Here is a 23,823-nt window from a genome sequence, read left to right as displayed (position 1 = left end):
TTAAAAGTAATAGGTCAAGTCTCATGAAAATTTTTTATCGATCATAACTATGATCCAATATCACGAATAATTCAAACACGGTATATATATAAAAGATATCTTAAGTGGAAATCAAACTCTTATTATATAAAAATTCATCCTACCTCTTATCATTGCTTATCAATACAATTCAAATTAGATCAAATCAAATTGTATGACGAGCAGTTGGCTCCATTACCAGCCACCTCAATTTCATACTACTGCTCATAATTATTCAAGTGAGTTGGAAGGGAGGGAAATAAATACATAAAAGTCACTATCGACAATTAAAACGGTTGTTGGGCAAGGGCAAGGGGCAAGGGCAAGGGGCAAGTGCAAGTGGAGCTGCACTTTGTCGCTTGTCCTACTCATGATTCATGCACTAAATTGGAACAATAATTTTCTTACTTTACAGGAAACGAATAAACTTGTTCTTAACATCACAAAAGATTTATAAGCATCAAAAAAATTCTTTGTTTACATATTCGTTGGGAAATCTAATGTTCTAACAAACAAAAGAAAGAGAAAGCATTAAATATCTGTGTTTGTAACCATGATTTGTGGTAACAAATGATGCTCATTTACTTTCCATGAGTACAGTTGACACTAGTTGAGCAGTGAGCACAATTGTAAACCATAAAAATACATTAAAAGAAAAAGTTTGCTTCAAGTTGTAAACAGACAAGGATTGCCATGGTATTTTAGCCTAAATAGAAATGTATTAGCTCCAAAAAGTAGTGCACTTAATCACCTTAAGTCACTACAATTAATATGTTGAACACTATCATGAGTAAGACTAGAAATGTTTCACTACTGAATTTGCATAACTCCAGTTTGTATTCAGAAATGGTAGGAGGACAGTTTTGCTGAGCATCCCCAACGGCGAGAAGGGTGCTCAACAACATTCTAGTGAGATCGAAGCATTTTGACCTTTGGCATCGACTTCTTCAGTTGCCGAGCGCGCTCTTTCTCTTCTTTCTTGCGAAGTGCCTCACCGCTGAGCTTGGTTTCCACTTCTTTCCTTTCTGCTTTCTTTCTCTGGATAGTTTCTTGTCTCAGGTTCAGGAGTTCTCTGTGTACTTCTTGGGCAATCTTTGCTCTGACAGCTTCGGTTTTGGAACGGACCTGTAGAACATAAGAAATGGTCAAAATTGTCATCAACAGATGCCACAAGTGATCAAAATAGAATAACTTCACTCACATGAGAACTTAGTTTGTATCGCCCAATTAAGTCGATGTAATATGGTACGAGAGCAACTAATGTAGTCATGTCTGACATGCTATTAGCATCTGGAAGTGCAAACTTGAATGTGAGAATCCTCTTGTGAGTGACTGGACGTTGATCAGAGAAATGCAGAGAGATGAACCATTTCCCAAACTTCTCAAATGCCTTCTCGCCAAAGACCTGAAGTGCATAAACAGATGCTCTTGTTTTCAAAAACAAGCACAAAACAAAGATATGTAAATATGAACCACTTTAAGAACCGTCATCTAAAGATCTAGCAGTTATAATTCATTTATTTAAGGAAACAACACCATATACATATTTAGCTTAGCATCATGTATAGGCACGCTGAATTTTCTGTGCATATGATCATGTTTCTTCAAGGGAGCTATTAAAAGGTACATGTCATGTAGGCCACTGAATGGGCGCTCACTTCTAAAGCCTATGAAAGGCAAGAGACTCCATCCATTAGGGGCTATCTTGACCATATGCAAGGCAGCAAAGTTTTCTCCAACTCAAACACTGGCTTCACATCGGGTTGTGCCACACTTCTAACCCCGCTTCAACCCATGAGACTAAACGATTCCAACCAAGCTTCCCTTCCATCATAACCACTCATCTCTTCCCATCCTTCATCATCCTAAGCCAATTCAAATGAACCCCAGCACAACTCAGGCAATTAACAATCATCCTACTTACCTGTTGGCTTTAGCCAAACTACTTCCAATTCAAACTAGCCTCATTCGACCTAATCCGAACTCAACTCAATCCCCCCAACTTGACTTTGGCAACATTCCATACAAATGTCAGAGCTAATTCCACAATAGCTGGTAGACAAATTGTAATTTGTTGTAAAATATCATAGCACTCCCAAAGCCCCAAAGCCAAAACTATCAGAAAATTGCTTGGCTTCTAGATTAATGACAACTTTTTTCATAGTCAAGTCCAAGTTCAACTTGGATCATCAGTGAGATTGCAGTAGTGCAAATCAAAGATTCATACAAACAAGCAATAGGAATGGGTCAGGATTTGAAATTATATCCTCCACATTGATGACGTAAAAAGATAATCAAGATTTTGGAGAAAATCTTCAGATTGAGTTTCAATGCCCTAAACAGAGACCCATAAAAACTTTAGGATGAGCAACAGAAGATTCTTTAGGTAATACCTCAATTTATTTATTTAATAGATGAGATGACCATCAAATTATTTATTTCCATCAGCTCAATAGCTAGCAATGGGTCTGATAAGAACCAGAGTCCTATTAAAGAAAATCTTTGTAGCAGTTTCACATAAGATGATGCAAGTGGAAAATGAAACCAAGATAGAAACCACAAAACAAACATGATTGCTGTTTATATATGTTTAAAGTGGATCAAACTCATGATGTTTCAAAGTTCGAGTCGTGGGTAAAGTTGTTGTCGTGTGACCTTATGATCACAGGTTCGAGTCGCAGAAACAACTTTTTGCGATGCAGGGCAAGGCTGTGTACAATAGACCTAATATGGTCTGACTTTTTCCTGGAACCCGTATTGATAGGAGCTTCGTGCACCGAGCTATCCTTTAAACTCATGATGTTTCAAAGTTCAAACATGGACTGAAACTTGGATATACAAGTACTCAAATCAGTAATGTCAACCATGCCAACAGATAATGTTTCAAACATGGACTAAAAAATAATGACAATAATGACACACATAGTTGGACATAATAAATAATAGAATATGGTATGACATGAGAAGGAAGATATGTTATCCGGTGCAACAGAAAATCAGGAATCAAGGGAGCCAAGATCAATGACAAATGATTTTCTTTTTTCAAGTAACTTGCACAAATTGTAGATCATTTTTTATGCCAAAGTTAGGATTTAAATGAGTGAGGTTATTGAGAGGATTGCACTAAATGAAACAAAGAGATCTGCCACTACCGAACATTGCATCCGCTTTTCCTCATATGGACACAATTGTCAAATGAAAGTACAACACCTAAGTGGATGGGTACAGAAAGTTGTAAATGTTTTAAATCCATATTTGCTAGAAGAGCAATGGTAGTGGGAGATGGGAGAAAAAACACAAAAAAAATATTATAACAACACAACAAGAAGCCATCCAACTATTGGGTCAACTAGATGGAACTAATCCTTCAATGAAGTCTGTAATGCTACATTGCTGGAGGAGCTACATATTGGATCAAGACAAAGAATGCCATGAATCCTATCAAAGTCCAAAAATGAGGTTCTTCTGTCAGCAGGCAAGCATGCAAATTCACATTGCCTTAACCATATTTAATAATACATCTCCTTCACATCAATATTATTGATTGATCAAATAAAATATGCATCATCCATAACAATTAAGAAGTTCCAATATAAACACAAGGGATTTAGTGAGAAATTCACTTGGTTTGATTCCATCAATAACAATATGACAAAATTTAATGATGACAATGCTACTTAATAGGCAAGGAGATACTATCTTACTGCTTCAGTCTCTGTTTAGATTTGTTGTTTTCTTATGCCTCATTATCATCAGCAAGAATTACAAATCCCTTTTTCTTGTTAATGCTTGCAAGCATGTAAAATCTAGAAACAGGTAACTAATGCAACATATAATGAGATCAGACACAAGTGTTCTGGACTGTACCAGCACAAATCATTACATGATATATGCATGGGAAAACAACTCTAAATAGTTAGCCAATCCCAAATAGTTGAAACTAACATATGGCTTGTTCGACAATGACAATAATTCCATTACTCGGCAGTTATAGAAATAAGAGCAACTCCAACATAAGCTGAGGGAAGAAAATCAATAGTTTGACAAGGCTAATTACATGCACAAAACCAAGAAGTAGACATATCCTGATAATAATTAGGTCAAATTAATCCTATTGATGATATTGCCATCGACATGTATTAAAGAAACCCATGAAGAAGAATGTATTATAAAAATCTCACAATTGCACATGCCTATTCTGACAAGTGAGAGTGAAATATATATATGCATAAATCTAGAATGATGTATTGATTCAAAGAAAAAAAATATAAAGTTTCCTTGTAATATTCAATGTAGAAGGTCAATTCAAGATCAAAGGAATATATTCTTATAGATTACAGTTTAGGGTTCAGATTATCGCTAAAAGAATAGATCAGATTATGACAACTACTATACTTTGCTTCATAAAGATGCAATGAAAGATCATGCACTTCTAGCAAATTTATCACATTGTCATATCATCTAATGTTGCAAAAATAAAGTTAAGACGATTGATTTCAATAGTTGTGATGAACATTCTGAGTTATGTGCATTTTCTACTGTGTGATCAACACATATATATTCTATGATTTTTTGTTTACCACTTCTAGCAATTATTTTTCTCTTTACAATTATTTCATTCTAAAGACAGTCAATTTAGGAGATTTATTAAGGATGTAGAGTTGGTAGCTAACAATATCATCAAATATAGTGGTTTTAAGCTCCACTATCCAGTGGAATTCCAACATCCTTCAAAATTGCAAACAAAGATTATTTGGATTTTGACGAAAGGAAATGCAAATCTCTTGCACAATTTCCCTGCAAAAGGTGAGCACCGCATGCATATTACACAGAAAGCACAAAAAATGAAAAAGAAAAGACAAACCTGATCTAGAACGGCATCAGTTATCAGATCTCCAGCGACTTCTTTTGATTCCGTGACGACCATTAGCTCATCTGCCAACCACTTCCTTCCAGACGGTGGGTTCATCCCTGGATTTGCAAACCTTTGCAGGTCCCTCTCTTCCTTGTGCATATTCTTTGCCAACTTCCTCCTTGCTACTGCCAGGACGACGTGATCCATCGCTTCCTCATTCATAACCACCTCAAAAGTGATCACATCCTTCTTCGAAAACACCAAATCAAGCGTCCTCGAGATCAGGTCGTGCCGGCTCCGCATTTCCATCGTGGCTAGCAAACTCTGGCAGAATCTCCGACCGCTGGCATAGAACTTGAAGACGTCCTGTCCCTCCTTCAATAGGAGAGGAGTGTCCTTGCCGTCTCCGGTGCCCAAGAGGCTGAAGTTCTTCTCAAAGATGGAGTCTTTGGTGGCAAACTTGGTGGCCCAGGCAAGGGCGATGGTCTCGTTCTCGCGCTTCCCGGTGAAATAATTGATTACGAAACAAATCAGGAAGCTGACGCAGATGATCTCCGTGGTGTACGATCTGATGGATGGCGGCGGAGGAGAAGGCGATGGAACAGAGGGAGAAGGGAGCTCCCCTTCAGGTGATGCGGTAAGATCAGGAGGCGGGGCGGAGACTGGTATACCCTCAAACTCATCTTCGTCCCAGAGATCGGAAGCCGGAGGGGGGTTGGGAGCGGATGGGGGACCGTGGTGGGTCTCCGGGGAGGCGGATTGAGAGAGCGAGGTGGAAGGAGGCGTAACGGATCCGGATAGAGGGAGGTCTTCGTGGTAGGTGATATCTTCCGCCTCCTCGAATTCGTCGGAGTCAAATCCCTCGAAGTCGGCGGCGAGGACTGAGCGGCGAGAGAGCTCGTGGGTGAGAAGGGACACGATGGAGAGGAGGGCCACCACGAGCAGGAAGGTGTCGCCCCGGGGAACAACTACGGCGGTGAGGGCACGCGGCCACCGGATCGCCATCGACTTCGCTTGGCAGAGGGCGGAGAGAGAGAGACAAAGACAAGGAGTCGACAAGGGCTTCTAATTTTTAATTCATCACGAATAGTTCGAAGCACAGGATTTTCTGTATTTCAATTACTAGGAAACACGATATCTATAAATTATATAGGTCATACCTTTCTTAATGACATCATGGATGCCATTTTGACGTCATTTACTATTCCAGTACGTGTCGGTTAAGAAAAAGCCGGCTCGGGCGAAGCATCTGATCAGATAAAACCAGTCGGTTCTAGACCGGGTTGCGGAAAAGGCTTGCGTATTTTATTTACCGACTTCTGCACCCACTTTCTTATTGGTGGCCTCTCGTCTCCACTCGCAGTCCGTCGCACTCCGTGATTCCATCGTCGCCTTCGGAGATGTCAGCAATGCCGTCGCTGAATCCCGGCGCTGCCTCGTGCCCGTGTACAAGGCAACGTACTGTCTCTCTCTCTGTTTCTCTCTATTCTAGACTATGTATTGTCTTTGGATTAGGGTTCCTTGTTATAGCTTTTCCTGGGATTTGAAATTCGAGGAAATACATGGCTTCAGCAGATGCTCTCGATGGCAAAAGGGGGGAAAATACCTTTCTTTTTGGTAATTGCAGTGTCAACAACTTGAGATTCACATTTGGAGTTTTTTTTCTCCATGTTCTACTGCAATCGGATCCTAATATCGTTTTTTAAGGCTTCAGCTCAGTTTCTAGCACAACATTCGCCTCTAGAACTTGAAATTGGCTTCATTTTAGTAAGCATAAAACTTTAAGGTAAATTGCACTACTATTCCCCCTTATCTATCTCTATTCCTTGAGGAGCTATAATTTGGTTATAGTAATAGATCATGGCAATAGTTGTTTTCCCTAAATAGTCTATCAGTTCTAACTTGCACAAAACCAAAGTAGTCATCGTCTTCAAGCCATGTAAATCCAAACTATTTAGAGTTGCTGCACGAAGTTTACTATACATTGAGATCTATACAAGACAATATCGGTAATAAAACTTAGCAACGTTTATGCATAACTAGTATTGCATTTATTTGGATGGGAGGAAATAGAAGGGAAATGAAATTGTTTGGTTGAAGTAAGCCCTTCTTCTCTGTCTCCATGCCAGCCGAAAAACCTAACAGAAATTTTATCTGTGATGAACTGATATGGTTCTGCAATACATCTAGATAAGTTCATATAAGCATGAGCATATTATTTTCGACGTATTTTTGTCATGCGATGCTGCCAAATGATATCAGTAGCACTTGCTAGAAGGCCTTGTTATCGTAAAAGGGAATCCCATACAAAGAAGATAACCATGTGCTGCACATCTTATTTGTAATCCATACATATGAAATAGAAGGGAAATGAAATTGTTTGGTTGAAGTAAGCTCTTCTTCTCTGTCTCCATACCAGCCAAAAAACCTAACAGAAATTTTATGTGTGATTAACTGATCTGGTTCTGCAATACATCTAGATAGGTTCATATAAAGCATGAGCATATTATTTTCGACGTATTTTTGTCGTGTGATGCTGCCAAATGATATCAGTAGTACTTGCTAGAAAGGCTTGTTATCTTAAAAGGGAATCCCATACAAAGAAGATAACCATGTGCTGCACATCTTATTTGTAATCCATACGTATGAAATAGAAGGGAAATGAAATTGTTTGGTTGAAGTAAGCCCTTCTTCTCTGTCTCCATACCAGTTGAAAAACCTAACAGAAATTTTATCTGTGATGAACTGATATGGTTCTGCAATACAACTAGATAAGTTCATATAAGCATGAGCATATTATTTTCGATGTATTTTTGTCGTGTGATGCTGCCAACTGATATCAGTAGCACTTGCTAGAAGGGCTTGTTATCATAAAAGGGAACCCCATTCAAGAAGATAACCATGTGCTACACATATAAGATAACCACATCACAGTACATGTTCATATCTCTTATTCCAGACATTGTTTAGTTTAGCAGTAGTAGCATTCAATTTATTTGTTCTTGATGCGATAGACTTGAGACAAGCTTTTAGACATGCTCAAAGGCTTTCAATTTGACGGATGGATAGATGCACTTTTTGATGGTGAGAATGAAGTAATCGGCAATAGTGGAGAAACAATGTGCGCATTACAAACCAATAACAATTGGTTAATAACAAGATTAACCCATTTGGTTGTACATTGTGACAAGCTGATTGCAGTAGAAATATGCTGTATTTTTTGTAGCACAACACATGAATACAGATAACTTCATGTGATGTTGGATCACCGACTGCATAGCAAGCAGCAAGTAACTGAATTCCATTCGTTTGCAAATTTTACGCTTTGTTTGGAAGGAAGTGAGGTAAGGGGAGGGGAGGGTAAATAAGGAGAAAGAGAATTTTTAGCTTTGTTTGGGATGGATGAGTTAAAGAGGAGAAGGGGTGAAAAGGGTAAATTTATCCTTTCTATGTTCATGAATCATTAGAATTTTTTATACTCTGATTTAGAGTGCAAGGAAGGGAAAGGAGAATTTAAAAATATTTTATTTTAATTTTATTTTTATTTTAAAATATTAATTTTTAAATTAACTCATTTATTTAGATATTTCATCTTTGCGCTATCGCTCCTCACATAACGTGCGTCGTCATCGTTCAATGTTCAACTGCTCGTACTTCATGATGTCAACATCGATGTTGATCCTTGTTGTAAATTTTTTCGAGAACAAGACTCAAGAGGACAGAAATAGATAATCATAATTTTCTTTTTCTACAATAACAGGATTTATTTAAAAAAACATGCGTTGTCTATTTTAAAACTTTATATATTTTAACTTTTATATGTAATATTGATAGAATTTTATAATTTTTCATCTGTTCTTCACATATGTTGTCTTTTTTTTAAAAGTAAAAATATTTTTTATAATTTTATATATTTAATTTTTTTTTTTTTCTTTCAAACAAATTAACACATATTATGTTAATAAATTTTGTATTTCTTTCAAATTAAAAAAATATAAATATTTTATTTTATTTTTTGAATTTTTATCATCTGCAAATAGAGCGGCAGTTGCATTATCAGAATTTTTGTATTAACGGGGACCAATCTGAATACGTGCAGTTAAATTTTTGTATCTATGTTAAAGGATCCACGTGGTATAATCACATCCACCAACCAAAATGGCCATCAAATGACCAAAAAACCTTATTTAAGACTGCTATTGTCCTCCTTTCGGTGGCAAATCATGTAATTTGAATAAAAAGGGAAGGCGTATTATTCGGTACTAATCTCCAATCATTAACTTCTTCGGTCCTACCTGCGATCCCCAAACTCCACGCTCTCGATTCGTCCTCGTCTTCTCCCTCAGGAAATTAGGGATTCAAAACGACCACCGCCCCGCCATGTCGAGCTTCAGCGGCGACGAGACCGCCCCCTTCTTCGGCTTCCTCGGAGCCGCTGCGGCCCTCGTCTTCTCATGTAATCCCTCACGATCCGTCCCTTTCCTAAGGCTTTATTTTGGCGTTGCTGCCGTTTGATCCTAAACATCTGGTTTTGATCGGAGTTTCCTCTTCTTCTTGTTGTACGGAGGCATGGGTGCGGCGTATGGGACGGCGAAGAGCGGCGTCGGCGTGGCGTCGATGGGCGTGATGCGGCCGGAGCTCGTGATGAAGTCGATCGTGCCCGTCGTCATGGCCGGAGTGCTCGGGATCTATGGCCTGATCATTGCTGTGATCATTAGCACGGGCATAAACCCCAAGGCCAAGTCGTACTACCTCTTCGATGGGTACGCCCACCTTTCCTCGGGGCTCGCTTGCGGCCTCGCCGGCCTTTCCGCCGGAATGGCGATTGGGATCGTCGGGGATGCTGGAGTCAGGTAGCGCCGCTTCCATGTTTTGTGCTTTCGAATTGGTTGCATATATTGATATGAACTCGGTGGCATCTGTCTCTCTTAGTCTTCATTGATTTGTTTGATTATACCATGAACAACCACTCATTGTTATTATTAGAGTAGCTAAGAGGCCCTGAGGCAATGGTGCAATAGGATGGTTGTAATTGTGCTATGGCGTATTTGCAAATTTTCCTCCAAATGGGGAACGCAATCAAAGGATGTTGGGCATCTGGATTGGTCGCTGTATGCGTTTTCCGATTTACCCTGGTGGTCGGTGGGAAAACTTCCGTGGGACCGGATCTGTTACCCCAGGGATTGAGTCAATGCGACTAACTGAGATTATCATTTTTTTTAGAGTAGCTAAGTAGTAGCCTTCGGGGTATGATTGTGTTGGTTGGTCGAATCTCGACAAAGTAAGACAATGTCCCTTTTCGTAGTGGTCAACTGTACTGATTTATCTCCTGATCGTGGGGCCGATTGTGTGGAGCCGTTGGGACGATAAATTCCACTTTTTGCTGCAGTAGAGTAGTTAGGTAGTGGTTTACCTGATTTTACTAGTTGATCATTCATTTTCAATACTTAGATTCTTTGTCTATCCTCTTCGGGTGGGATATCACACTCGACCTCCACACGCTTGTGGAGTACACATACAGTAACATAGAGATGCATAGGTTTTTCTAATAGATCATTTGAGGCTAATTGTTGCAGATGTGTCTGGTTAGTGATAGTGATGAAGGGAATGTGAATGATAACAAACAGAATGGTTTCAAAATGATGTTAGCAAAACAAGTAGCAGAGGATGGTAAATTGTCTTCGACTGGGGTGTTTTGGCATCCAATGATTGTTTTAGGAATGTCAAACAAGCAACATATGGGGAGAACCCAAAAAGTTTGTTAGAGCTGCATCTAAAATTAGTTATGTAACCATGGATGTAGTGAATTCAGAGCCCCTGCAAGACCTTGGGGGCATCTTGCACGCGAAGGAGTAGGAAGACGAAAGAAATAATGTGATTATTTATAGGATGTGTAGCAATTGATAACATCTCAAAAAAAAAAAAAAAAAAAAAGGTTAGACAAGTAGATTTTACTTGCTATTCATGAAATACAATGATTGTTTGGTAGTAGTTTTTAATATTTATCTAGTTCATTTGTTTTGTTTCTTATTTTTTTAATTGAAATTATATTATTGTTTAAATGTCTCAGAGTTTTCAAATCATGTTTTACCCCCTATAGTGTCAATATGTGACTATAGTTTAAATCTTGAATTTATAGGTGCAAGCTGATTTACCAATAAGATTGCGCCTAAATTTTGAAAATCATGAGATTTTTTAGATCTCGACTTTAAAATGAGTCGTAACATATGTTTGTGACTCAAAAATCATCTTGCACCTGTAACAGACATTAACCGTTGGCAATTTTGAAAACAGATCGAAACTATTGGTAAAATGACTATTTTAAAAGTAAGAGGTTCAATATGTCCCCTGTCCAGCTTGAGTTTAATTTAGGAACCTGAATTTATATGTATGCTCTGGTACATTAACTCTTCATCTACCCTGCATATCTATGTTGGATGCCTACACTAGAACACCAAATGGATGCTCGATGTTTCTATTGGTCATATGCAAGAAATATTAGAAATAACAATGTTATGCACAAATTTGAACCCATGTTAGATACTCATGCTTGAGTTTGTGTAATTCAGGCACATATAACATAAACATTGCGATTTGACATGAAAAGTCACATGCTCATGCTTGTTTGTGATCAATCATTGAAGTTTAGATTTCTAATGCACTTGTTTTCTGAAATGAATAAACCGAGGCGCTCCAGAAAACAGCCGGAATGGGCTGACTAATTCAACCCTCTGGTCCATTATAGAGGAGTGTAGCTGCTTGATCAGCGGTTTTCAACTCTCTGACTAATCATAGTAAATGTGGTTTGCAGGGCAAATGCTCAACAGCCAAAGCTATTTGTGGGCATGATTCTAATTCTCATTTTTGCGGAAGCTCTAGCTCTCTATGGTCTCATTGTCGGGATCATCCTCTCTTCTCGAGCGGGTCAATCTCGTGCAGATTAGGAAAACAGGAGAAGATGCTGTGGTCTCCATGTCCTATCTACTTGTTTCCAAGGAAATGGAGAGACGTTTATTTTTGAAGTTTGTTGTTGTGCTTTTATTTAGGCGATACAAAGGAATCTTATTACTCGACCCAAGATCAAATCCTAGGGTTTATAGTGTTTTGCTTGGATCTTGTAGATCAAGCAGAGGACCTTTTTTCCACCAATAACATTGCCATCGTGTGGGCAAACTGTGAAGGACCTGGATTTGTGTAATCAGTAAATAAGTTTCAGTTGAATGAATTGACTCAGAATGTATAAATTTGGCAATTTTGCATTCACTAATACCGTGTGTTTAGGCGAAATCACGGGAATTTCATGCTTTTGGCTCATTCTAAAAGGACCTCTTCCAGTTCCAGGTAAAAAATTTTCCCCCTTCCAGTGGCCGAGCCCTGATTGTGTTGGAAGGAATTCTCTCTTTTTTTTCTGGAGCTTGACACTCACCTAACCTTGTTATGTTGCAGTATTCATACACACCTTGAGAATGCTAATACCTTAAAGGCAAGCAACTCCACAGATGGAAGAAATTGGCCATAAGTTTTCTCAAGTTTAGGATCTGTTGCTTCATAGTTTCTGCTACCACTGCACACTTGTTTCTGTTAGATTCATTTCTACAGTTGGTGATCCTAGGAAATTACAATCAAAATGGATTCCTTGGTATTGTTAATCAAGATTCGAGGCACAGAAAAGGGTAGCAGAGCAATGAATTTAGGAGGCTTAAAGAGTTTTTCCTTCCATCATTCATGACCATCTTAGAAGAAAGCATTTAGAAGTAGAATTTCTTACGTGAATCAACCAGAGAAAAGATTCCAACTTGACAGAAAATGATGAAGCTCCTAAGATGCAGAAAAAAAAAAACGCAACAACCGAAACCATCCATTTTGCAGTTAAAAACATCCAGATATTTGGTGGCAAAAGGTAACCAAAGTAAAATATACTACTTAACAATACCCAGAATATCCTAAAAAAGTGTGAAGGAGACGACCTCATGACATAATATGAGCTGATCGAACATAAAGGCTGTCGACCACTTTCCCGATGTTGGCAATCGTATCCAGTGTGGCCGGATAAATCGCATCCGTCTTGAGGTCATCAAAGATGATGAGGCAACCTGCACCCTGTTCCAAAGTGCCTGTGAACTTCTTGTCGAGTATCATCTGTGACAGCTTCTTCTCAACGTGATCAACCGGCAATTCAATCAGCTCGGCAATATGAGTAATCTCCACCCTAGAGTAGGGCTCAATCAGTCTGCAAAGATTCTGCTCTAAGAGGGTGTCGTAGAGAGATGAAAGATGTCTATGGACGATTGGATCTTCCTCCAATTGAGCCTTATAATCTCGCAGAGCAGTTTCAAATAACTTCAGTGAGCGCTTTGAGTGTGCGTCTGCGACAGCTTTCATGGCATCCAAATCAGGACCGAGGTACCGCAAGCCAGCCTTAGAAGAGATTATCCCAGCAACATCGTCGGCCTGGCTGACCATGATCTTGCACAAGAGCATGTATTTGAGACTAAAGACTGCACGAGGATCCTCGAGAGAGTTGAATGCTTCAAAGGCTTCGAAGAAATAGCTGTAAGCTGTCTTGTAGTCCTTCTCTTCGGCATGAAGGATCCCGCTTAGTAAATCGATGCTACCTTGTTGTGCTGGCGGGACGTAAATGGCATTAGCAGCTGTTCTCGCTGCAGTCAATGAAGCTTTTGCCTTGGGCAAGTTGCGCAAGGAAAAGTGAAGCTTGCTCTCTAAAAGATCGATGTCTACGAGTAGTAGTTTGTCGTCTAATCTTCTGACCTCCTTGATGAGACCTGAGAGTAGGGATAAGGCCTCAGAATATTCTTTGCTTTCCATCAGCAGAGCTGCAAGTTTTGCCTCAACTCGTTGCCTAAGAAATGTGCGTTTCTCGGCACGGGTCCACTCCACCATTTCCTTGCAAAGGGATATTTGTAGATCTGAGGTTCCCGGTATCTTCGCGACTGCATCTATGATCCCCCTCACTATTTTTGCTGTTTTGGCCTTTGGAATTACAGCAAAAAAGGGCCTCAGTTCGGTCAAAAGACTCCTTAAGTTCTCAGCCTTCTTTTCTTGAGTAAGGAGGTCTGTAAGATTTGAAATAGCCTGTTCCTTTATGCGCAGTGCCTCTGGGGAAGATGATGGGTCCTTGAGAATACCGTAAAGAATAGCAATGGACTCAGAATGATCTCTCGCCTCCATAGCTAGTGCCAATGAATCAGAAGTAGCAGGGAGGTGCGTGGACTGCATTTCTATGATCGAACAGGTACAGAATGCAAAACCAGAGAGGTAGCATCTATTAAAAATAGCATTTAAAAGAAGACGAGTTGAAAATTATGACAATAAATATCGTCTCAAACTAGCTACAAGAATATGACAATAACAAAAGTCACAGACATGAAAAATATATCTTATTAAGCATAAAGAGTATTTTCTTTTCAAGCAAACATTTTATCACGCAGCAAGTGTTCTCTTCTTTATTTTGTCAAAGGAAGCAAGAGATAAAGGATCCATCATCCTTCGACTTATCTCTCGCTCCCCAATCTATCCTTTGACCTATTATTTCAAGGAAACCTCATAACAGCTCAATTCACGTACTCTTTAACTTGAGTGACAAATTCTGAAGTACTCAAGCAACAAGTACTACCATTCATAGTGCTTTTGTTATATTCACCAATAGAAGTACTCTACCACTTCTCAATCAAAATTTGTATCACACGAGCAGGCGATAGTAACTCCTACATAATTTAAACGAATTTGTGTGAAGAGACTAAACTCTCTGATTATATGCATGCTTAAGGTTCAGTTAACTAAACTAATACTGATTGTTGATGCCTAAATCAACAGTTAACTAGCATGATCCGTTTGTTCATCTCATTTCCTAAGCCTATCAAAGCTAAGAATCACTGCAGTACTTGTTTCTCTCAAACTGCACAGTATCACAAGGATCAACAACAAACAAGGTAGCAATCAGCAGCCCTCAGATACAAGCCAAATATAGGTACAATTTCCACGCCCAATCCATTGAAACTATGAGACCTCCCTTTCGATTGTATCGAGGTCAGCTAGAAATTATCAAACAAACTAGTCTCCAGGGGCTGCAGGACAGCCATAGCAATTAAATAATCCCAACGGAGAAGCGACTGTTCTAAACCAGAAAGAATCCAAAGGGAGGGACATACTTCAAGATCATGACTCTCAACGTGACAACTACTACTTCCTCGAGTTTAGTTCATCAACCAACAAAACCTCCGTGAATCCGTCGCGAAGGTAGAAGATAAGAAAACCAAAACACAAGCGAATCATTGAAACCCAACCTAGTCCCCACCTTTTCTTAGCAGATCCATATCACATCAGATCCACGAGACCAACTCCACTATTCCCAAATCCAAGAATCCAATCAAGATCTCGAAATCGCGCCAAAACCAAACTGGGGAAGAGATTTACCTACAGCTGATGCGAGGTGATGTCGATGTGTAGTATACCACAGACGAAACTGGCGACGGCCGGCGGGGTTCGCTTGGGCACGGGAGAGATCGCAGCCAGCCAACCTTTTCCCCTTCGCCAAGCAACTGCGATCCGAGATTATAATCGAAGAGCACGATAAATGGGCCGAGCTAAAGTGAGCCGGGCCTGGCCCTCGTTACCAACAGGACCACTGCTTATATATATTTATACTACCAAATTAACACAATGAAACAAATCTTTACAAAATTACCCCGCGAGCGAATCCTCTGTGAGCGAATCCCTCCGCCAACCCTCCACGAGCGAAACCCGGACTCCCGTCCCCGATCGCGCGAGCGAAACCCTAGCGGCGGCGGCGGCGATTCCTTGAGGGCCTTCCTTCTTCCCTACTCTCTAATATATTCATCTCCGCTCTTTCCCTTCGTTCCTGTCCTTTCCAATCAGCCTTGCATAGTTGAGATCTTCGGCGGCGATCTCGTTCAGGTAACCGGCTTCCTACCTTCTTCCCTTCTCCTCTTTCTTTATTTGATCCCATTGTTCAATTAATTTCCGATTGAGTTTGCTTCTTGTTTGTCGGATTTAGTTTTCGTGCTCGATCGTGCTCATCTAAGACATTGGTATTAAGATTCAAATCTGATTTTGTTTTCTTTATTGTCGACCTGGATTTTGTGGCCACGAATCGATCTGAGAAATAATCGATCATATATGATATTCATCTAATTACGTCCGATTATGTCAAGAACATGTATGTCGTGTTGGAATGATATGTTTGTACTGTAATTTTTTTACTTTGATTTACTGATGCTTGAGAAAACAGCAAGATGCACTTATTTTCCCTAGTTCACCAATTTGTGATACTAATTCAACTCAACGGAATTATTACGGATTTAAATACATATCCTCGACAATATTAGTTGATTGAGATAGTTCATTTTAAATATCTATTAGTTGGCTACTGTAATTTAACTCTCTTTGCTTTCTACAATATACTGCATTGGTTTATGTAATTGTTCGTCTAAAGTTTTGAAGATGATGCTTTTACCACAAAGTTATGGGACCTTAAGTAGTCGAAGCATGAGAATAATCTTAACGGACGTGTTACATTTATTGCAAAAGAGGACACTTTATTAGATTGGATAAATTTTATATATCTCAATGCACTTCAATATGTGTAACTACAAACTGAGCAATTTGTATGATTCTACATTGTGACAATTAATGATGATTTTTTTCTAAAAAAATTGAGCAGCTTACTATTTAGTGATAACACCACCAGAGACTAGTTGGATCTTCAATAGAAATGTTGTTCGTGCCTTTTGCATATATTACACCAATAAATGTTGTAGCTTTAATATGCATAATACTTTGGCTTTCTGCTTTAATTATTCAAGATAGTAAGAAATGCCACAGTATTTGTTAGAGTCTGTTAAGATAATTTAAAATTTTAAAATTTATAATATATATTATATTATTAATATTATAATTAATAATTTAATTTAATTTTAAAAATAATTAAATATCAAATTAATTTAGTTGTAAAAAATGATTATAATTGAACTAGGGATAATATAATAAATGTTAAAGTAAGTAATGTATTAAAACCTTCAAACAAACAAGGTTTTGTCTCATTACCTAAGATTAAACCAAACAATATTAGGTTATGTTTTATTCCCTATAACCTTGGTTATGTGATTACTTGGTAATCACATAACCAAGGTAATCACGGATGACCCCCAACCAAACACACTCTTAATCTTTTTCTCATTTAGCCTCAACAAAAATTATATAGCAAATAATATCAGTAATAATAATGTTGCTGCCCTATTTCCATTTTTATTATTAAAAAAGAATAATAATAATAGAATTCAATACAATTTATTTCTTAAACTTGATAAATACTCATTCTAAAAATTAAAATTAAAATCTGATGCCCTATTCCCATTTTTCTTAAGCCTAATGGAGCCTATAAATGGCAAGGTTTGACACGGAATCACGTGAAAGGCGCTTAGCGGTGGATGCGATCTTGGTGAGGCTTGAGAGTTGGATCGGCCCCAACAATCGAGCTCGTCGGCCTCCAATCCAAAGCCTGGTGTCGCCGATTACTCAGTCAGCCACCCAGCCGGGAGGCACCTGCCCGGCAATGCCGGCGATGGGAGGAAGTGTTGTTCGCAGGCTGCGCTCTTTCTTGGTCCTCTTTGTTTTTCTTGTCCGGTTGCTCCGCCTGCTTCGGTTCGGTTCTTATCTCTCTCAAAACTCTCACCTTTGTGTATGAATCGTATTTTTCCCCGTTTGACCTTTGGTGTTCAAAAGGAAAAAAAACGATTGTATCATTGGACGGATATCTTAGATCCAGATTATATGCCTTTTTGCACTGCTTCAATTGAAATCAATCGCTCATGGAACGACGTAGTTTTCTGGATTTTTGCAGGTAGAATAAACAATGCCATACAATGTTTTCGAAAAAGGAAATATTGGTTTTCGATTGTGGTTTTTTGGATAATCAAAAAGTCACAGAGTCCTCAAGATGCTCGCGGTTGTTTGCTACAGTAACTAATGATTTTTCCATTTTAAAATCTTGCATCATTGTCTGCAGTTGGATGATTCTCTAGACTAATTATTTTAATCGGTTCATGACATTGATATCCAAGAGGGGGTTTTTTTTTTCTGTAGCCTATGAGAGCTCTGATCGTTGTCTCTGGCTGCCCCACTTTGACAAATCTCTTATTGGTTATTCTCTGTTCTGGAAATTAAAAATTAACGACTTCTGTATGTTTCACAAAATGGATGAACCAGCGTCTACATATTGAAACTTTTTTACTTTACAGAAAACAATCTCTGTCCTTTCATGTGACTTGCTGCAGTAAATGGTTTCTTATGTCATTTTTTATGTTCTCACATGATATTGTCAAATGGCATCAACTTATGAGGACATCCACAGGCCACCACACTAGCTAAAAGAGAAAAAGTTCATTTCCCTCCACACTTTTTGCATGCTTTTAGCCTTATCTTCATAAGTTCCAATTGTGTGCTTCAGAGTTTAACTTCTTTCTTTCTTGCAGCTGAAGAAGTTAGATTGTTTATGGAAGAGCATAAAAGAATGCATGAATCACTCCGAGGGGATGCCATGAGTGAGATTACTAGTCCATCTGCACGATCTCACAGTTTTCGCCTAAGCTTAGATTTGTCTAGACAGAGGATTTTTTTGAGGACAGCTTCTTTGGGTAGGATCAGTGCCACAGGATCCTGGCGGCTTGGCTCTATCAGACCTAATCTGATAATTGAAGGAATACCTACCAACGCCACTACACCAGCAGGAGCTGATGGTGATCAAACAAGAGCTGTTGATATAGATGAAAATGATCTGAGACCTCGTTCGCTATGTAAAATGAGCACGAGGGATTCTTGGCAGAGTTCAGTTAGTTTTTCCAGTGAGCATGGGGACAAAGTCACACTGCCACAGGAATTGGTGGATAGGGTAGATAGTTCACTAGCCCAAGTGGGATGTAGAGGGACTAGAATGGACGATAACGAAAATGAGGATGGATTGTTGACCTTTGTTGATGATGCACTAATATTGTCATTTGATTCTCGGTCAAAGGTTGTCAGCTTGCCATCAAATGTGACTCCGTTATCAGATGAAATTGTGTCTCCTCTTCCAAGTGATCCAATGATGTCCACAAAGGGAAATAATCAAATGCCATGTACCGTAAGGCTTATGGATGGCTAGTTGTAATTGAGATGGAAGAGACATGTTTATCTGAGGCTGTGTATTCTCTTGCAGGATAAGCAATACAAGCTTCCATTTTTGTTGGACTACATTTCATACTTAAGCCATTTGTCTGTCTTCGGAATTCTTGGGGTAATATTCTGAATTTCTCTTGTATGATTATTAAGAATTTGCTGGATAATTTGGTCAGGGAAGTTGGGTCCTTTGTAATGAGCATTTATTTTTCTATTCTATGGTTTTGCTTTGTGAATGTCAGATTAGAGTAAATCCTTGCTTGCTATTTTTACTGCACTATTGGTTTTTCTTTAATGTGGCCATAGTAGATGAGTTCAAGTATCTTGTTATGGTACTAGCTGAAATTTCAATAATTTGCTATGCTAACATACTAGGGGTAATTAGTTTTCTGTAGAAGATGGACCACCCTCTACAATGTGAATTATTTCAATTCATTACTTTGCTGTAGTTCTTGGCTTTTGAGTGATTTTTTCAGTTACTTTAGATTCCTTGAACCATTTCATTTATGATTTGAGATCTTGATAGAGATGACAGAACTATTCTCTGTATTATTAATAGGATTGATTATAACAAGCATCACACTCATATTCTGGAGATACCGAACAAATAAATTCCACAGTCAAACTACCAGAATGGTCTAGAAATCAAAGCTTAAGTCCTCCTATGTAGCAACATGAGGATGTAAAAAACTGGATCTTATCAACTAACTTGTAAATACTTCCCTTCCTCGTGTATGTATAAGACCGAATCCATGTATCAATGTGAATAATATCTATGCATCCACTTTGCTACATGCTGATGCTGTATTTATATTCCACTCGTTTTGTTTGTTATCTATTTGCGATTTTTTTTTACAATAATTAAGTTCATGTCTCTTTACCATACAGGTATATACAAGATATTTGCTACAGAAGCTCTTTGGGCCTGACCACTTGAATCTCACAGGTGAAAATAATCCATTGTACCTTGATCTGCCCTCCAATATGGTACTACCTCATCTTCCTTAAAAGTATAATTAGCTGAATGTCTATCTTGCTTTTATTATTGCCACTCTTAATTGAGACGAGTTCTGTAACAGTTGGGTTCCTTCCTGATGGGGTGGATCGGATTTGTATTCAAGGCAGATATTCTCCTCGTATCTGATCATTTGCAGGTAGGATTAAGCACAGGCTACCTGGGCAGTCTCACCACATTCAGTGGATGGAACCAGAAGATGCTTGAATCATCTTCCAAAGGCCACTGGGCCGATGCAATTGCCGGCATTGTACTTGGTAGGTAACCTTGTTTCAAGAGGCTTGCTTATAACTTCTGAATCCATTAGGACAGTTTTGGTAAGGCTTACTTATCTCCCTAGCTATCAATAGGCATTTTTCTCGTAAACTACAGCATCATATTTGGAATTGGATGTGCTGGAAGACTTCGCAAAAGAGTTATTGGATGGGACGACAATTCGACAAGGAGAAGAGCATCAAGCCTGGAAAAATGGAGGGTGGATAACTTCAATAAGCATGTGGCCATACTGATTGCTGCTTTACTGATCTGGTTATCGATATGGATCCTGAGTGCCGAATTCTTCAGGCTCAAGCTTGATGATCTCAGTGGCTCTGCCGTTCCTTGGCTAGCTTTCTTGGTGGGTCCTCCAGGTGTGTGGACACGCTGGCATTTGGCTAGGTTAAATGGTCAAGGTCTAGGAAGGAAACAAATGCTCAAGTGGCTACCGATCGGAACACTCCTGGCCAATGTCCTTGCAGCATGTATCATGGCTGCACTTGCTACAATTAGCAAATCGGTAATATATTTGATTCTCAATATATGAATAATTTTGAACTTCTATTTCAACTATTTAAATGTAAATAGTAATATTCTAGAGCAATTAGATTTATCTCTAATATATGAACAAAAGAGAGCAAATATATTAAGGACATATTCAAAAAGGATTAATAGACTAAAGGGAGATTAAACAAAGACATTAGTGGATGTGATAAATGATTTATTTGTTTTCGATGTTAGTAGTGATGTTGATTTCTTAGTCCTAATCTTACTCGAGCTTTGTCGATTCAGAGTCAAATTCCTTGCTCAAATGTCTATGGAAGTTAGATATAACCACATCCAAAGAAAATAAAATGGAAACAACGAACAAGAACACATGCAACCGGCATATAATATTTTGCAGAAAAGAAAAGCCTTGTTTTTCACTGATTCACTGCCTATTTCTAGTTTATGGTCATCAAACTATCTGGACTTGCTATTTGACTACTAAATACTTCCATGTAGTCTTCAAGTTTTGATCTCTTATTAAAATGCAGTGTCCTCTTCATTGTGTTTGAGATAGCATCTTTTCTCTTTTTTCCTTGGAACAGGTAAACACAAACAGATGCACAATTATCATAAGTGGGATTCAGCTAGGGTTTCTTGGGTGCTTGAGCACTGTTTCTACTTTTGCTGCTGAGGTTTATGCTATGTGGAAGACTGGGCATGGCTTGAATGCTTTCTTGTACATTGCTGCTACCATCACAATATCATTTGCACTAGGAACTCTTATTTACTCAGTTCCTGTATGGATCAAAGATTACAGATGAGAATTTGTTCCATAATCTTGTCTACAACTGTGGTCACGGCTACTTTTTGATTCGATCCTCATCGATCTTGCCTCGCCTATTGTATATATGTAAAGAAGAACCTAGCAAAAGCGATCACGTTTCTTCTTCTTTTTTGTTTTTTGGAATATTTTTAATCTTTAAGAAGAGTTCAATGACTGAATAAATCCATGTAACCTATTTGTCATTGTATATGGTTCCCTTAGTCAGCATGAGTTTATGATGCAGCATCAAATGGTGGAGTAATATGTGAACGTTTATATTTGAGTATTTACAAGTTATTATAATTATCACAACCTATTATGGTGTGGCTTAGAGTGGTTTCACTTCCAAATCTAATAAAATTTTAAAAAATAAAGAACTTAAGGGGTGTTTGGCTTGCTCATTTTTTTTATTTTTTTATTTTTTAGAAATTATTATTTATTTTATTTTTTGAAAATAAAAAGGTATTTTCTAAGAAAATAAAAAATGATAAAATATTATTTTTTTATGAAAAATAGAAATTACAGGAAAATATAAAAATTCAGTATTTTCCCTCTTCTCTGTCGTCACAAAGTACATCCTTAAGGCTGTTGAATTCAAGTTAACCGATGCGCCGCCACACCTCAGCGAGAGGAAGGCAGGTCCTTGCTTACTGGTGCCATCACCGACCAAGTAGAGGATCACAGCTCATGGCGCTGCTGACTAATGAAGATCCGAAAATCGCCACTGATGTCTCGCTAGTGAGTCACTGATGTCTCGCTGGTCGTCGGAGGAGGAATGATGGATTCCTTGTCGATCCACGAGTATTCGGAACGATGCAACAAAATTAAACTTTAATTAGGAGGCCCAGCCGAAGGCACAACCGCCTCTCTAACCTCCACCAGTCCCACCTCCAGCAGTTCGCTGCTCGAAGCATTGCTTCCGCCGTGTCACCTGCCTTCACCGCCTTCTTCACCTGCTTCGACGAATCTAGACGCGCCGTTGATGCTAAAATCCATCGCTGCAGTGCCCTTTCTGTCGACCCGACCTCGGCGGCATCCCTGAAGCTTGGCCTCGAGAAGGTAGCTACATCCATCGCAGACCTCGTCGCTGAGAATTCCTACTTCTCGCCATCCTACGAGGTTCGCTCCTCCTTGAAGGCGATCTCCCTTCTAAAGGAGACCTTGAATGTCGCCAACTCCGAGCTTTTGCCCAGGAAAAAGTTCTCTTTCAAAAACAAAACTTCCAAGAAAGATCTCATTTGTCTGGTTAGAGAGAAATCCAAGAAGAAAAAGCCCATCTTCATAAAAATTGGATCTTGCGTCCGAAGGCTCGATCTTGATCAAACACTTCAAGCAACTCTGAACTTTGTTACTTTATATCTAATTATTTGATAGAAAAATTTATCATGAAATACCTATTCATATGAAATAATTATTTTAAATTCAAAACCAAATAATTATTTATTAATCTATTTTGAAACTAACTTTATTTATCTATTTCATAATCGATTATTTTAATAATTTAATTACCAATTAAATAATAAGTTAGTTCTGTCGGTACTCATATAGATGTAGTCAATTAATCTAATTATATTGAACGTTCTAAATTATTTTAAAAATATCTATTTATTTTATTTATAATTTTTTATATTAACAAACTAAATATATTTTCTAATTTTTTTCTAAAAAATAAAAAACAATATATCATATCAAATATATTTTTTATTTTCTAAAAATTAGATCAGAAAATAAAAAATAAAAAAATAAAAAATAAAAAAAAAATTCAAACCAAATGCCCCTTATATTTTTTATTTTGTTAATGAATCATAATTAATAATTAAATATTGTAATGAAAAATACATTACAGATGATTAGGTGCCCCTTTAACAATAATAAAATACATCCCATCAAACATTTAGGGTTTCTTTTCCTTTTCTATTGCGCATAAAGCTTAACCCAATGCTAATTAATAAATTATCATTAGCCTTTTCAATTAATGACAAAGCAGCCATTAATTAAAGCATGATAAGGGCTTCCCACTTAATAAGCTACACGTCACCCGCAAACATACAAACCAATTAACCAACGGCTACCTACAAATAAAGCCAACGCGGGCCCACTGATTTGGGAATGGGTCCACAACTCATTTAGAATATTAATTCATGGAACGGGTTTATCGTTTCGTGCGGGCTCCGT

At 38.3% G+C, this 23,823-nt stretch overlaps 4 protein-coding genes across 6 annotated transcripts; 2 read left to right on the top strand and 2 right to left on the bottom strand.

The window, feature by feature from the left end:
- Window positions 1-665: 665 nt before the first annotated feature.
- On the bottom strand, window positions 666-5,914 carry LOC141813855 (uncharacterized protein At5g49945-like). Its single transcript, XM_074701848.1, has 3 exons — window positions 4,883-5,914; window positions 1,220-1,423; window positions 666-1,143 (listed from the first exon to the last, which is right to left on the bottom strand). Exons 1-3 carry the CDS (start codon window positions 5,876-5,878, stop codon window positions 925-927), a joined length of 1,419 nt encoding a protein of 472 aa, XP_074557949.1. The 5' UTR covers window positions 5,879-5,914; the 3' UTR covers window positions 666-924.
- Window positions 5,915-9,183: 3,269 nt separating this feature from the next.
- LOC141813347 (V-type proton ATPase 16 kDa proteolipid subunit) lies at window positions 9,184-12,125 on the top strand. The gene is made up of 3 exons (XM_074701298.1): window positions 9,184-9,329; window positions 9,441-9,726; window positions 11,685-12,125. Exons 1-3 carry the CDS (start codon window positions 9,254-9,256, stop codon window positions 11,815-11,817), a joined length of 495 nt encoding a protein of 164 aa, XP_074557399.1. The 5' UTR covers window positions 9,184-9,253; the 3' UTR covers window positions 11,818-12,125.
- Window positions 12,126-12,706: 581 nt separating this feature from the next.
- LOC141813828 (26S proteasome non-ATPase regulatory subunit 11 homolog) lies at window positions 12,707-15,411 on the bottom strand. Of its 2 annotated transcripts, none has more exons than XM_074701818.1 (2): window positions 15,308-15,411; window positions 12,707-14,112 (listed from the first exon to the last, which is right to left on the bottom strand). In XM_074701818.1, exon 2 carries the CDS (start codon window positions 14,108-14,110, stop codon window positions 12,842-12,844), a length of 1,269 nt encoding a protein of 422 aa, XP_074557919.1. In that variant the 5' UTR covers window positions 14,111-14,112; window positions 15,308-15,411; the 3' UTR covers window positions 12,707-12,841. The 2 variants fall into 2 exon arrangements, with proteins under 2 accessions (XP_074557919.1, XP_074557918.1); XM_074701817.1 differs by lacking the exon at window positions 15,308-15,411 and adding an exon at window positions 14,866-14,900 and having other exon boundaries at window positions 12,707-14,156.
- A 178-nt stretch (window positions 15,412-15,589) lies between these two features.
- On the top strand, window positions 15,590-21,905 carry LOC141813957 (uncharacterized). Of its 2 annotated transcripts, none has more exons than XM_074701960.1 (7): window positions 15,590-15,808; window positions 18,385-19,031; window positions 19,107-19,184; window positions 19,955-20,053; window positions 20,146-20,338; window positions 20,432-20,856; window positions 21,428-21,905. In XM_074701960.1, exons 2-7 carry the CDS (start codon window positions 18,405-18,407, stop codon window positions 21,644-21,646), a joined length of 1,641 nt encoding a protein of 546 aa, XP_074558061.1. In that variant the 5' UTR covers window positions 15,590-15,808; window positions 18,385-18,404; the 3' UTR covers window positions 21,647-21,905. The 2 variants fall into 2 exon arrangements, with proteins under 2 accessions (XP_074558061.1, XP_074558060.1); XM_074701959.1 differs by lacking the exon at window positions 15,590-15,808 and adding an exon at window positions 17,336-17,554.
- The last annotated feature ends 1,918 nt before the right edge of the window (window positions 21,906-23,823 follow it).

The sequence above is a fragment of the Curcuma longa genome, chromosome 20 (assembly GCF_044706935.1).
Source record: "Curcuma longa cultivar G26 ecotype Majalengka, Jawa Barat chromosome 20, ITB_CL_G26_1.1, whole genome shotgun sequence".
Taxonomy (NCBI): domain Eukaryota; kingdom Viridiplantae; phylum Streptophyta; class Magnoliopsida; order Zingiberales; family Zingiberaceae; genus Curcuma; species Curcuma longa.
The sequence above is the reverse complement of the archived record's forward strand: the minus strand, read 5'-3'. Positions and strand labels throughout refer to the sequence as shown.